The 12,210-nt window shown below is 38.6% G+C and overlaps 1 protein-coding gene across 5 annotated transcripts in view; it reads right to left on the bottom strand.

Moving 5' to 3' along the window:
- Positions 1 to 12,210, bottom strand: part of ARL15 (ADP ribosylation factor like GTPase 15) — a 251,984-nt gene extending 239,774 nt beyond the window's left edge. For 3 of the 5 annotated variants that reach the window (XM_042028365.1, XM_042028361.1, XM_042028366.1), the window contains exons 1-4: positions 12,148 to 12,210; positions 3,096 to 3,111; positions 1,186 to 1,276; positions 525 to 581 (exon numbers count right to left, since the gene is read on the bottom strand). In XM_042028365.1, the coding sequence (XP_041884299.1) occupies positions 525 to 578 (54 nt within the window). In that variant the 5' untranslated portion in view covers positions 579 to 581; positions 1,186 to 1,276; positions 3,096 to 3,111; positions 12,148 to 12,210. The remainder of the gene's footprint in view (positions 1 to 524; positions 582 to 1,185; positions 1,277 to 3,095; positions 3,112 to 12,147) is intronic. The other 2 variants (XM_042028363.1, XM_042028364.1) reach the window with 2 other exon arrangements.

Genomic DNA, 12,210 nt, shown 5'->3' with positions numbered 1-12,210 from the left:
GGGAGCAGAAAAATAAATGCTAGCATATTTGGGACATATGTTTGAAGTAAACTTCTTATTTCTCTTATATAAGGTAAGTTTAACTTAACAGCATTTCCAAATGTTAAGGCTTTCAGACAATATGTGCATTTAGCTACCATGTTTGTAATACGTCACATAATATGTGACGTTACTCAAACATCATAGATATTTAAAGGCAAAGGTACATAAACCCTTCAGCAACGACACACAAGAATTCTCAGCAACTGATGCACATGAATTCTAAATTTTCTTACACCTCAAGAGGTTGGCTGAATTTTTCTTTCACTTTTTTAACTAAAGTGGAGGATACATTTTCTCTTCTGGTTTTAGTAAATCTTTGACAGGACAAAAACCTACTGTAGTCTGTTTATGCAAACTAGTATGAGAAAGCCCTTTTGCTATCTGCATTACTTAAATCCAGTACTAAAAATCTCAACTTCTTTTCACTCAAATGGCATTAACACTAACAAAAATATACTTATTTAGTTAGAACATTGCCTTACCGTGTAAATGCCAATTCTACAAACAGCAAATGAGAGCTGGATACATTCAGACATAGTCTAAAGGAATCAAAATAAAGAAATTACCAAGAATGCTATTTATTCAGAACTACTTTTCTTCCCATGTCTCCCCTCTGCCCCGAAAAAAACCAACTTCTTCAAGGCTGTATTAAACAACCTGAGAAAAATGCCATATAAATTCAGGTTATTCAGATGCATACTACCTTTCATACAGAAGCAGCTGTCAACACCTTTACACTTACTAGTTCAGTATTTAATTATAGGCCTCAGATTACCTAATGATCCCCAAAATGCCTGTACACAATCTTAACAATTTGCATGTAAGCTTTCAGCCTCATTTATTTTTATCTACTCTGTTTCAAAAACAATCTGCAAGAAACATTTTAATGGAGTGCTTTTTGGCCTCCTAGTAGACTGTAAAGAGCTTCTGTGCTTATATGTTACAGTTCTTCTCTCCCTGTACCATCACTGAAACTTTCTTCCTCTATATACCAAAATAATGTATATAATTTAATGCTTGCACATTTCTGGAGTCTTATTCCTTTAGTTTTCTGATATTTTCATGTTCAAAGTAGAACATGAAAATGAACATTTTATTTTATCTGTTCTTACAGCTGGGAAAAATCATATTAAAAGTTTTTACCCTCAACTTGCTCAACTTCCGATCTGCTGTGATGCCACAATTCTATGTCTTCTGCAGTCACCCAGAGAGGCTGAGGATGGACTACGAATTTCTGATGAAACAGATGAAAAACACCTTCTTTAATTAGCATAACAAAGCCAGGAAATAAATGCAGCTCTCCAACACGAAAATAAATACTACTGTATGTTTGCCATATTTCCTATGCAATTAGGTAAAATAAACTAAGCTTACAATGATGTATTCAGAAAAGTAATTGAGTAATTTGCCTTTCAAATACCATATATAAAGGTATATAAGGTATTTGAAAGGCAAAACTTAAAGCCAAAGTGAAACATTTTTATTTAATATTTAAAAAGTTCACACATTATCTAAGATAAAGTGCTGGATGATACAGACTTTAAACGTACCAGTCAAAACATCATCTCAGCATCTGCTTTCTAATTTCTCCCACCCTTTAAATGAAATACCCATTTAATTAGAATTGGGATTTTAAAAAAATCAAAAGAACAGATCTCATTAATTATAAGTAATAAAAAAAATGTGTACCAACATTTTTCTTTATCTGTAATTGTTACATTTAAATTTGAAACAAACAGTATTTCGCTGAATTGTCTGAAAGTCAAAAAGCACAGCACAAAACCCTGAAAGCAAACTTCAACAGCACAGTTGATTTTCTTTTCTTACTGGAAGTAATCTAGCATATTATTAATGACAAGGAAATGCTGATTCAAAGCACCATTTCAATTTAAGGAAATTTTTTTTGCAGCTTTAAGAACAAACATCCAAGTCTATTACTTGTGCTCTGAGCTTCTCCCAGAAAGAAAAAAGTGACAGAGAAATAGGAACTGACTTCAAGAAATCCTGCAGTTACACAAAGTGGTGGGGCGGGGTCAGAAACCATACCCCTCCTGACAGTATTTGCAGACCTTGTTCCAAAGGTTCCAGGGATGGATGATTTCCCCAAGCAATTTAGTCCAGTGCATCATTACCCTCTCTACTAGAAAGTTTCCTAATGTTTAACCTGGGTCTCCGGCAATTTAAGCCCATACTTAAATACCAGGTGATACATGCAGTGATTTGCATTTTCAGTATCCTGGCAGATTCTATGTTGCTAGCGGACACAACTTTATATCCAAAGTAAATTTATTTCCGCTTGCAAGAGAAGTAAACATGCAGCAGCAGCAAACCATTACAGCTTCTCCATATATACTGTTTGCTTTTATTCTAGACAAGCACAGCATTATAAATTGTTTTATTTTTTTAATTTTTATTTAGTATTTCCAGGCTATACATTAGTGGGAGTACTAAACTGCAGTTCAAATTCCACAGTAAGCCCCTGTAGATCCTTGCTTCAGTAGAATAAAACAACCTACATCCTGTGTTACCTTACTCATCTGTTGCTGGGTTTGCTTGCTACTGTAATGTTCTGAAACCACAGGCTATAATTATAAAGCACGAATTCTGTCACACACAGTACCGATGAATGTTTCCCTTATGCATTTCCCAGTGAAATACTAAGATAATCCCTTCTTCAAGTCCCCAAGATAATGCTTATAAACTACATTCTATTGTGGTAAAAAAGGTCATTAAATCCAGTGCTACTATTAATATCTATTAATATCATATTCACCTATCCTTCTGAAAATTTACATTCCCTCCCCAGTAGTATTTCAGTTTAATCCCTGAAAAAGTGACAGGAATTGATTTAAATAATTTAAAATTTAATGATAATATCCTTCAGACTATCACTCCAACCACTGAGTTAAGATATAGTTGATAATCTGTTGCTACAATGGGGAGTTTATTCTTGATACTTGTAATCTTTCGTTATTTTGGTTGTGCAACTCACTTGGGACCATACAATTGGGCAACAAAACAATTGTTGTAAAATTTGCATTTAATTTACTTACAGTTTATTGTTGCTTTCTGAAAGGATTTTACACGGTAAGCATGAAAATAAAAGAAAAAAAAATGTAAAAATATACCTACAAATACTATGAAAGAAAGATACCTTGTTTGATACAATTCTACAAGGACTAATTCTTCACAGAAGTGACTTCACATGTCAAAAGCGAAAAATGGAGCCAACAGGTCAAATATGTCAAACAATATACACATGCATCTCTGCCAAAAAGCACCCTTCTGCTTAGGCAAAAGGTCATCTCACAAACATTAAATAACTTCTCCCACTGAAAGTAAACTCATGGCTAACTTTCCTATTTGCCCAATACTTTGTTACTTTAATAGTACCTTGTAAAAACGTGGCTGTTCATAATGACTTTGAAAGACGTCTGCCCTGCAGCTGTGCAACATTCAATTCACAACAAGCATCTGTTCTGCCCATTTTTTCAAGTATTCAGCTATCAGTACAAATATCAGTAAAAAACCATTTCAGTATTTAGTGTTAAAAAAAAAAAAAATCTCATTCAGCTCTGACACAGGCACACAGTCTGCAACTCACAAAGCCATTGTTTTAAATAATATCTATTTTGTCAGCAAATACAAGATTAAATCCCTACTCATAATATTTACAAGAGACCAGATTTTGAAAAGATTAACTAGAGCATGTTCTGCAACTGATGACTTCAAAGATGCAAGCACCAAGTTGAAAGCACTAGCATCACAAACCGCGGTGGGCAAAAGGGGAGGGGGAGCCTAATCAGGTTCTCAGAAAAGAAACAAAAGGCTCAACACCAGACAGAACTGCAGGAGCCGGTATCCTCAATTCTGCCACCCAGCAGAAACACTCACCTGGACCTCAACTCGCTGTGACATAATCCTAAATAAATCAAGCAGTGAATATATCTCCAAGACCACAAAAACAGAAAGCAACACGAGAAAAGGAAAATGTTAGAGGGTTTTTTTTCTGGTGATATGTTTCTTTAATAAACTAAAGATCCAGGCACACTTCTGCTCATTTATAATTAAGTGATACAACCCAGTAATCACTTGGAATTGCTGGATCTTCCAGGCAGAAGTTTTTTCCATCTCCATTCTTACCTGCATCTTTTCCAGTGTATAAAATGGCAAAAATTAGCAGTACAAGTGTATAAAATATGCAATTTTTAAGGCACCTTTATGTATGGAGCCTGAAACAAATTCTCAGTACTTATGTTTTGAGGAACATGTGGGTACCCACTACAGTAAATGTAGCAGGAACTTTGACCAGAACTGCTGTTTGCTAACCTTGTGTACTGAACTCCAACTAGTAACTCCAAGGCTCCCCTTTCTGCACAAGATGTCACAGCCCTCTAGCACATTCCGTTAATAACATTTCTAATTTAAACTCCCCAAATTCTTTTTAATACTGTTCTCAGGGAAAAAGGACACAGAAAATATTTTCATATTCTCCTTTAATGCTGAATAATTAGATTTCTAAAATACCAATCTTCTTGTACATAATCATTAGAAAAATAAATCTTAGTTTAGAGACTAGAAGAAACCTGATGTTGATAGAAAAGCAATGATATGTGAACAGGAATAGGACTGGATCCAAGAACTCTCTTGTCATCACAAAAAGTAATCAAGTGGATGCACTAGAGAACAATGCTCTCCTCTCTTTTAGGCAATATTCTCAGTAGAACAGTTTTCCATGACTGTTTCCAGGACTGCAATGGCTCAGGCAGTGAAAGATGCAGATTAGCCAGCAGAAAATTAAAAGCTCCAAGAACAGCATAGACATTTCTCAAGAATTCTGGACCTTTTCTCCAGTCTTGCTGAAACCTGAAATTATGCAAGTTTCTAGGCAAGAAGAAAGCACTCAGAGAAGAGATCACTCTTTGTAGAGTGCATCATCTCTCTACATAGGCTGTCTACACAGTTTCAGGTTCACTCAGTGTTGTGGGCCTTAGATACAAAGTCATAAATTCAATTAAAACAGAGATGTTGGAAAGCCAATAGCCTCTCCTCATACGTCAAGGCAGCACTTCCAAGCAGAAGGAATCCATTAGCTACGTGCCCCTGGAGTAGATTAAGTATCTTCACCAATTCCTCTGAATTAAAATGTCCCACCTCCTGTGCAGTTGATGCAATTCTGATTACACCAGGGAGTACTCCTGGACACCACTTGGAACATGTCAATTTTCTAACTGCAATTCCCTGTTCCAGAACTAGTTCTAGCTGTCCTCTCAATGAGGAGAAATGGATGTCTTTAGCCCATGGCAAAGCCTAAGGACATCCAGGGAATTACATCTCATGATCTATCCTTATGGTCCAGCAATCACAACTTCAGGATCTCCTACCATCACATCTGAACATCACATTTAATACCAACCCACAACAGACCTGTTTTTGAAGGCACTGTACAAATTCCTAGTCTACTCATCTTGACTTCTCTAACATTACTGCACAAGTGAGAATTCAACTACACTCACATGAAAACACAGTTCCTGGATTATAACTGTCAGTGAGTTCTTCTATTGGGAAAAATTTACTTATTGCCTAGTTACCTCTCTTTCTGATTTCAAAGATGTCTAGAATATTGCCTGTTCATACCAGTCAGCTGTTTCTCCAGACTGAAGGGCTATAACTATTTAATCCCTGCTTGTACGGAAGCAATTGCTTTCCTTGAATTACCACATCATCCTTCTCTGTATCTTCTTTGGTTTTTCAATACTCTTCCTGAGATGATGCAACCAGACATGCAGCATCTAAGACAAGACCAAACCATACATTTAAGCAGTGTAAAAATGAGATCTTTCCCTTTTTCCTTCTAAATACTCTAAATTTGTTGACAGATGTCTGGGTTGGGGTGACATTTTAAAGAAGGATCCTCATTCCCTTTCCCGAGTACTGATGATATTTTAGGGCCTATCCATGCATCTGTACTACCATGTGACTTCTTCTATAAATATATGCAACTTTGCATTTATCAACACTGAATTTCATCTGCCATTTCATTATGGATATCAAAAGAGGTACTACAATTTTTTGCCTGGGTTCAATATGCATTCTTAGTATTTGTCTCTGCATCAGCCCATCCAAAGCACATGCAGTTTATTTATTATAGTTAATTCGTATTTATGAAATTCCCTTGTAATCTCTGAATTCATTTCTCCCTCTCATTCACTGCCAGAGCTGTGCTCTCAGTGCTCATTCATACTTCCCATGAAATTTGTATTACAAAAAATGATTTCTTCATTTTTAATTGCTTCTAAGTTTTTCACCTCTATTGGAGTCAAAATCATTTAAAGGAAGATTAGGCAGCAGCAGTTGTAAAAGTTAATAAAATGTAGAAAACAGATGGTGCTTCCATACAAAAGCTCCAAGTCATAACAAAAAAAGAAATCTGCAAACTTACTTCTCCCATATCAACAGTTCCTAGTGGATCTGGGATGCCATCTTGCTTACTCAGACTCTCCAATGCCAAAAGCTAATGTGGGTCCTATGAACAAATTCTTCTGCTGCTGCTCCACCAAAACATACAGCAGAGCATCATACATAGATTCACATTCCCTCCTACTGTTTGTTCTTACAAGCAACTAAGCTCCAGGGCTGGACTGCATCTAGCATAAGGATTTGTCACCTACACTTCCTGTTTTGTGTCTCTTCCTCACAGTTACTTACACACTGGTTGGCAACTAATTTAATCACCTTACCAGGCTGCCAGTGGGAAAAAAAAAAAAAATCTGTAAGCTGAAGAGCTCCAGCATGAGATGAGACATCTTTTACTCAATTGCAAATACCCTACTCATGTCCACAAGGACTTTTATACAGTACGCTTTGCACTTCAGAAAGTTATGCTGCACACACTGTGAAAAACAGCAAAAACAACATACTGCAGAGCAGTATGAGGCAAAACACAAAGAATCACAACATTTTAAATACTGTTGTGTTTTTTTCATATGGCTTTTACAGCTCTTTGGGTCCACATGTGTGTTTTTAAACTAAACTAAAAATTATTCTTTTATTAATGGAGAGCTAATATCCTCACACAATCACAAAACTTCAGAACTCAGTTTAAGAGAATAAACATCACAAGCTGGCAGTATGAAAAAACATGACCTGATGATACTGACAACAAGCCAAAAATGTTAATCAGCATGTGGTATTAGAAGGAATATTCTGTCCTTACTAAACGCAGATATTCTCACTTATAAAAAGCTTACATTTCTAACCTTTTGTGAAATTCATCATGTTGCCTCAAGCTTGAGGTCTGACTGAAGAATTCAGGAGCAACATACCACAGAGCAACATGGTGTGGTGGTACAAAGCAAGAGCTGGCATTGAAGACCAAGTATTCGTCCTACATACTTCAGACACTAGTTCTAATCTAGGCCCGTGGTGTAAAAACTCATTAGCGAAGTAAGTCTTTCCATCTGGTTTCGTTCGAAAAAATATTAAGTTCACGTCATCTGTGATCACTCTGCAATGCAAATCTACAACCATAAGTATTATCTTCTTCAATTCAATGATTCACATCTGATCCAAACACTAATACAGTTGCATGCACCCTGTACACTAGTTGACCTTACAGCTGTTGTTTTCTCTCCTGCATTCAGTTATATCTTTATTTTGAAACAACTGTCAGACCCTTCATCCTTGTGTCTAATCAACTTCCCAAACAGAAGGGAGGATAATAAAATAAAAGCTCTTGTGCTCTACAGAAGGTGTAAATTTTGAAGGATGTTAGAGCTGATAGATGAGTCAACACAGAGCCTAAATAATCCTTATTGCTACATGACAAAAGACAAAATTCCCATGAGAGGGATGTTCAGCAAACACTAAGAGGAGAAGGCCCTATGTATAGATTGTTGCTGCTCATGTTTCAGGCCCTGTATCAAAAACATGCATGTGCCTCAGAGGGAAAATACAGAGTTGCTGGTATGGACCTTTACCCAGTTTTCCTTATTCAAAGGACAGCGTCTATGGGTTTACAAAGTTTCAGTGAAGTAAAACTCCTACCTTCAAACATATGCCTCTGTAACACATTTGTGGTATAAGAAAGAATGTTTTCAATGACCTGCAGATACGAAACAATGGAACTGGCAACAGCAATGGAAACACGGTATCTGAGGTGGAGCAGAATCACTAACTGATCTTGATCTTCCCATATTGCCACTTCCGGAATCTAACCTGCCCAATTAAATTAAAGAGTCTAACTACTTAAAAGAAAGGTCTTAAAAGTAAACTCCCCAAGAAAGAAAAGTTGCTCAGAAACTTTTTTTTTTTTTTTTAATATCATCTAACACTTTTAAGAACACCAGTTTGGTATATGCAGCTTTCCCCAGCCAAGACTTTGTCTGAACACTAACTGTCTAGAATGTGAGGTCAAGACTGTTCAAAAACCAAGCAGAAACTCTTAAGTCACTTTAAGGCCTATTCACATATTCATCTAAAATTTGAAAATTTAGTTACATTTATTCAAAAACTTTCCAAATTTTAGGTTTCATGTGCATGCATACAGGAGTAAAATAGTTTGTATTAGCTAACAAATGTACAAAGAACAAAAAAACCCTCAAACTTGTTATAGTTAAAAGAAACCAATCCCCAACAAAGCAACAAGGATTCTAGCACACTAGCAGTGTGCACTCTCTTGACATTGCAGAACCCATGTTCCTGTTTAACTTCCCAGAAAAGGGGAAAAAAATGAAAAAAAAACCACTAAAGCTGAAGCGGTTGATCATGCAAGAAGAGTTATCTTCCATTTCAGGTCGTAACATGCTCTTCAATACCTGCTCAAGAAACATTTTTATATACAACTAAGATACTACATAGTATCTTGGGATATAATTTAGGGATAAGCTATCGTAAGGAAAATGCTAAAAATACAAAATTAAACAGGTTATCAATTTTTTCTTATAAACCTCTTAGGCCAATATAACACCTTTTTTTTGTGAAGAAACACATTCAAATTTCTACACCACTCTCTCAAGTGGCTTTTAAAAATTCTACACAGATCAGGCTGATACCTTGAATGGAAGCATGTAAGAACTTCATCCACTGCAGAGGATGCCACTTAAGAAGTGTAGTGCAAGTCTACTCAGGAGCTTAAAATTTGCATTGTAATTTTAGCACATAAGAAAAACCGAAGCTTTTTTATTGTTTCCCCACAAGTTCTCCAAGCAAAAACTGTAAGACTGGTCACATGTCATGCTTTTCACAAGATGCATCATGCCGTAACTCCTTAAATTAAGCATAGTCTACTGAACAGAGGCCAACCAACACAAGTCTCTAATACACTAAAATTCTTCCAGACACAATGTAGCAAGAATGAAGCCGAAGACGATTGCAGACAGTACACTGGATTATGTAGTCATTGACGCAGCTGTGTTCACAATAATGTGTTTTAAAAGTGTTAACTAAATACAAGGAGAAAAACACGTGTAAGTAAAAGGTGCCTCTGAGTGAAGATGTATTCTTTTTTAGAGGCCGAGCCTAGTTTAGTCATGTTGACTGAAAAAAAAAAAACCACCACATCACTCATAACATCATAATTATATCAACACAAAAATAAAAGAGGCACCAGGCTGAAGAGCCTCTTCTAGCCATTAAAGATACAGAGGCAGTGATACTTTTTTGTTACAATGCAAAACCGCAAAAACAGACCAGAGCATCACAGAAGATACTCTTTTAGTACCAATTTATTATCAAATGGCATTAGACATAAATCAAGGATCACACGGGAAGTAGGGGAGGCCCTACTCAGGTTCTGGTTATCTGCCCATAAAAGCTTCAGGCCACAGTCCAAGCTGGCTCCAACTGACTTCACTTTGAGCAGGTTTTGAATGCTTTCAACAGCCTGATGATATTGGAAAGTGCTTCAGATGTTCAGCAGTTCTTGGGATCTGCTTCTTAATGGAGAAGAGAAGTCTCCATCAATGTACGTTGTATCCAGATAAAATCAGGAAAAGAACTTTGCTATGCAAATTTGGGAAGAGCTGGCTTAGGGAAGATGTGCAGATGGACTGACTCCTGAGTCCCTGCTGCAGGAAACCTGACCTCATCTGTCCTCACCTTCTTCCACCAAACTCCCTCGCTCAGCCCCACTGATAACCAAAACTTTGTCAAATACTGTCACAGCACTACTGCAAACAGAAACAACCTCATCCTTTGCTCTGCTCTCTGCCTCAACTGCAAGCACAGGACAAAACCTCACTGCCTGCAGGCTGCAACACAGGGGCCCAACATGAGGAACCAGAAAAGGGAGCTTCTGTTTGTGTTTTGATGCCCATGTATGTGCAAGAACTCAACATAAATGCACAAAACACAAAATTCCTTAACATGTACAGCTGTTTTTGCTATGGAAATAACGCGACAATTATTCTACCACCATAGGTTAACATTTACACTACAACTTCAAGTCTTGCATAGAACAAAAGAGTAGACCCATCTTTACACCAGGGCAGACTGTGACAACAAGCTAAAAATAGCTGTACACAACTAGTTGCCTATCTCACCATCATATTTTTTTTTTTTGTTAGAGCAGACTTTCTGAGGTGCCTGAACCTCATGTTCAATGAGGTATTTCTAGAGCTGATACCAAAGAAGGCCACACAACAACAACAAAGAGGAAAACGATCAGCTGGAGAATAAGAGTCAGGGGAAGAAAAAAAACCCAGAGCTATTTAATCCCCTCCTCCCTTTAGTTAATACAAAAACATGTTCTCAGTTTCCAAGGCTTATTAAATTTATTGTTCTCAGAGTGGTTGGCCTTCCACACAACAGCCTGTAGAAGTCACAAAGGTTAATGTAAGCATTTCAAAAAGTACAGAATGGGCAGTTTCATCTGGACATAAGTTTATAAAGGAAAAAAATCTAAGAAACAGCTCCAGGCTCTCAAGGAGCTATGAGGCTGCACTTGATACCCAGCAAGTTTACTATCAGTGTTTCATTAACTAGGTTCTTAAAGAGAAGTCTGCCTACCATTTCTGCCACACGGGACTCATTTTTTAGTGCCTCTTTGTAGTATTCAAATTCTGAAAGGCAAGTGTAAAATATTTTGGGTATTTGGGGGGGGGGGGTGGGGGGAGTGAGGCTCAATAAACCAAAATAAATCTTCGCTACATGGACATAAGAATAGTAAAGTATGCATTTAATGTATTTCTGGTTTAGCTAGCTGTCAGAAAAGGAAAAGCCTGCATGCAGCTCTCATCTCAACATGGCAAATCTTCAGTTCATTAAAAAGAGCATCTCCAGAGATTCTGTTGCATTTGACGAGCCTCTCTTGAAAGCCTACACCCTTGAGCATCCCGTGTGAAAACATGAATGACAGAGCCAAGATTCTGACTCCAAATACTTCCTGGTCACACTTGACACCAACAACGAACAGGGATGGCCAGAAGATGCCTGCTCTTCGTTGCCCCAGCTGACGCTTCGAAGCACTTCACGGTGAAGGAGCGAGCACCAGTTCACAACACAGCGCTCAAAGCAACAAGAGTGGAGCAATGGGATCCCAGCAGGACTGGAGCGATGGGATGTGCTCGTTACGCCCTCACACTGTTAGGCTGAAAAGACCAGGTAAGCAGGTACCATACTATAAAACAAAGCCACCTGCTCATCAGCCAGCCGTGCCACAGGGTTTTTGCTCGCCGAGGGTGTGCGGGTGAGTGCAAACACCAGCCACGACCCCAGCTGAGATGCGAGCCCGCGATACGATCTCTCGCAGACGAATGAAGCCAATATTCATTAAAGAGCAATAAACACTACCCCCGAATACCAGCTGCCCGGGCGCTCGGCTGATCCCGCCGGCGGTAGCAATTTAGTTCATTCAAGCGTGCCTTAAGCTCCAGCATTTAGGAAAAAAACAGCGACCCGGGTCACGGCTTTAGCAACCTAATAGCGGCCAAATGAGCGGGGCCCGGCCGCTTTATCGCCCGTGAACAGCCGGGCGGGCCGGGCGCGGCAGCGCGGCCGGACCCAGCGCCCCCGGCCCCGGGCTGCCCCCCGCACACTCCCGCGCCGCGGACGCTGCCTCAGCCACTCGGTAAGATGTCCGACGGTCCGCTCCCGCCGGGAACCTACCAGGTAATCCATGTACCGGGGTGGCGCTGGGCGCCGCGCTGCCGAGCTCTCCGGAGGGGCCGC

The sequence above is a fragment of the Corvus kubaryi genome, unplaced genomic scaffold, assembly GCF_017639235.1.
Source record: "Corvus kubaryi isolate FWS band 111438036 unplaced genomic scaffold, C.kubaryi_AGA036_p1.0 37308, whole genome shotgun sequence".
NCBI lineage: Eukaryota > Metazoa > Chordata > Aves > Passeriformes > Corvidae > Corvus > Corvus kubaryi.
This window is presented reverse-complemented; position numbering and strand designations above follow the sequence as displayed.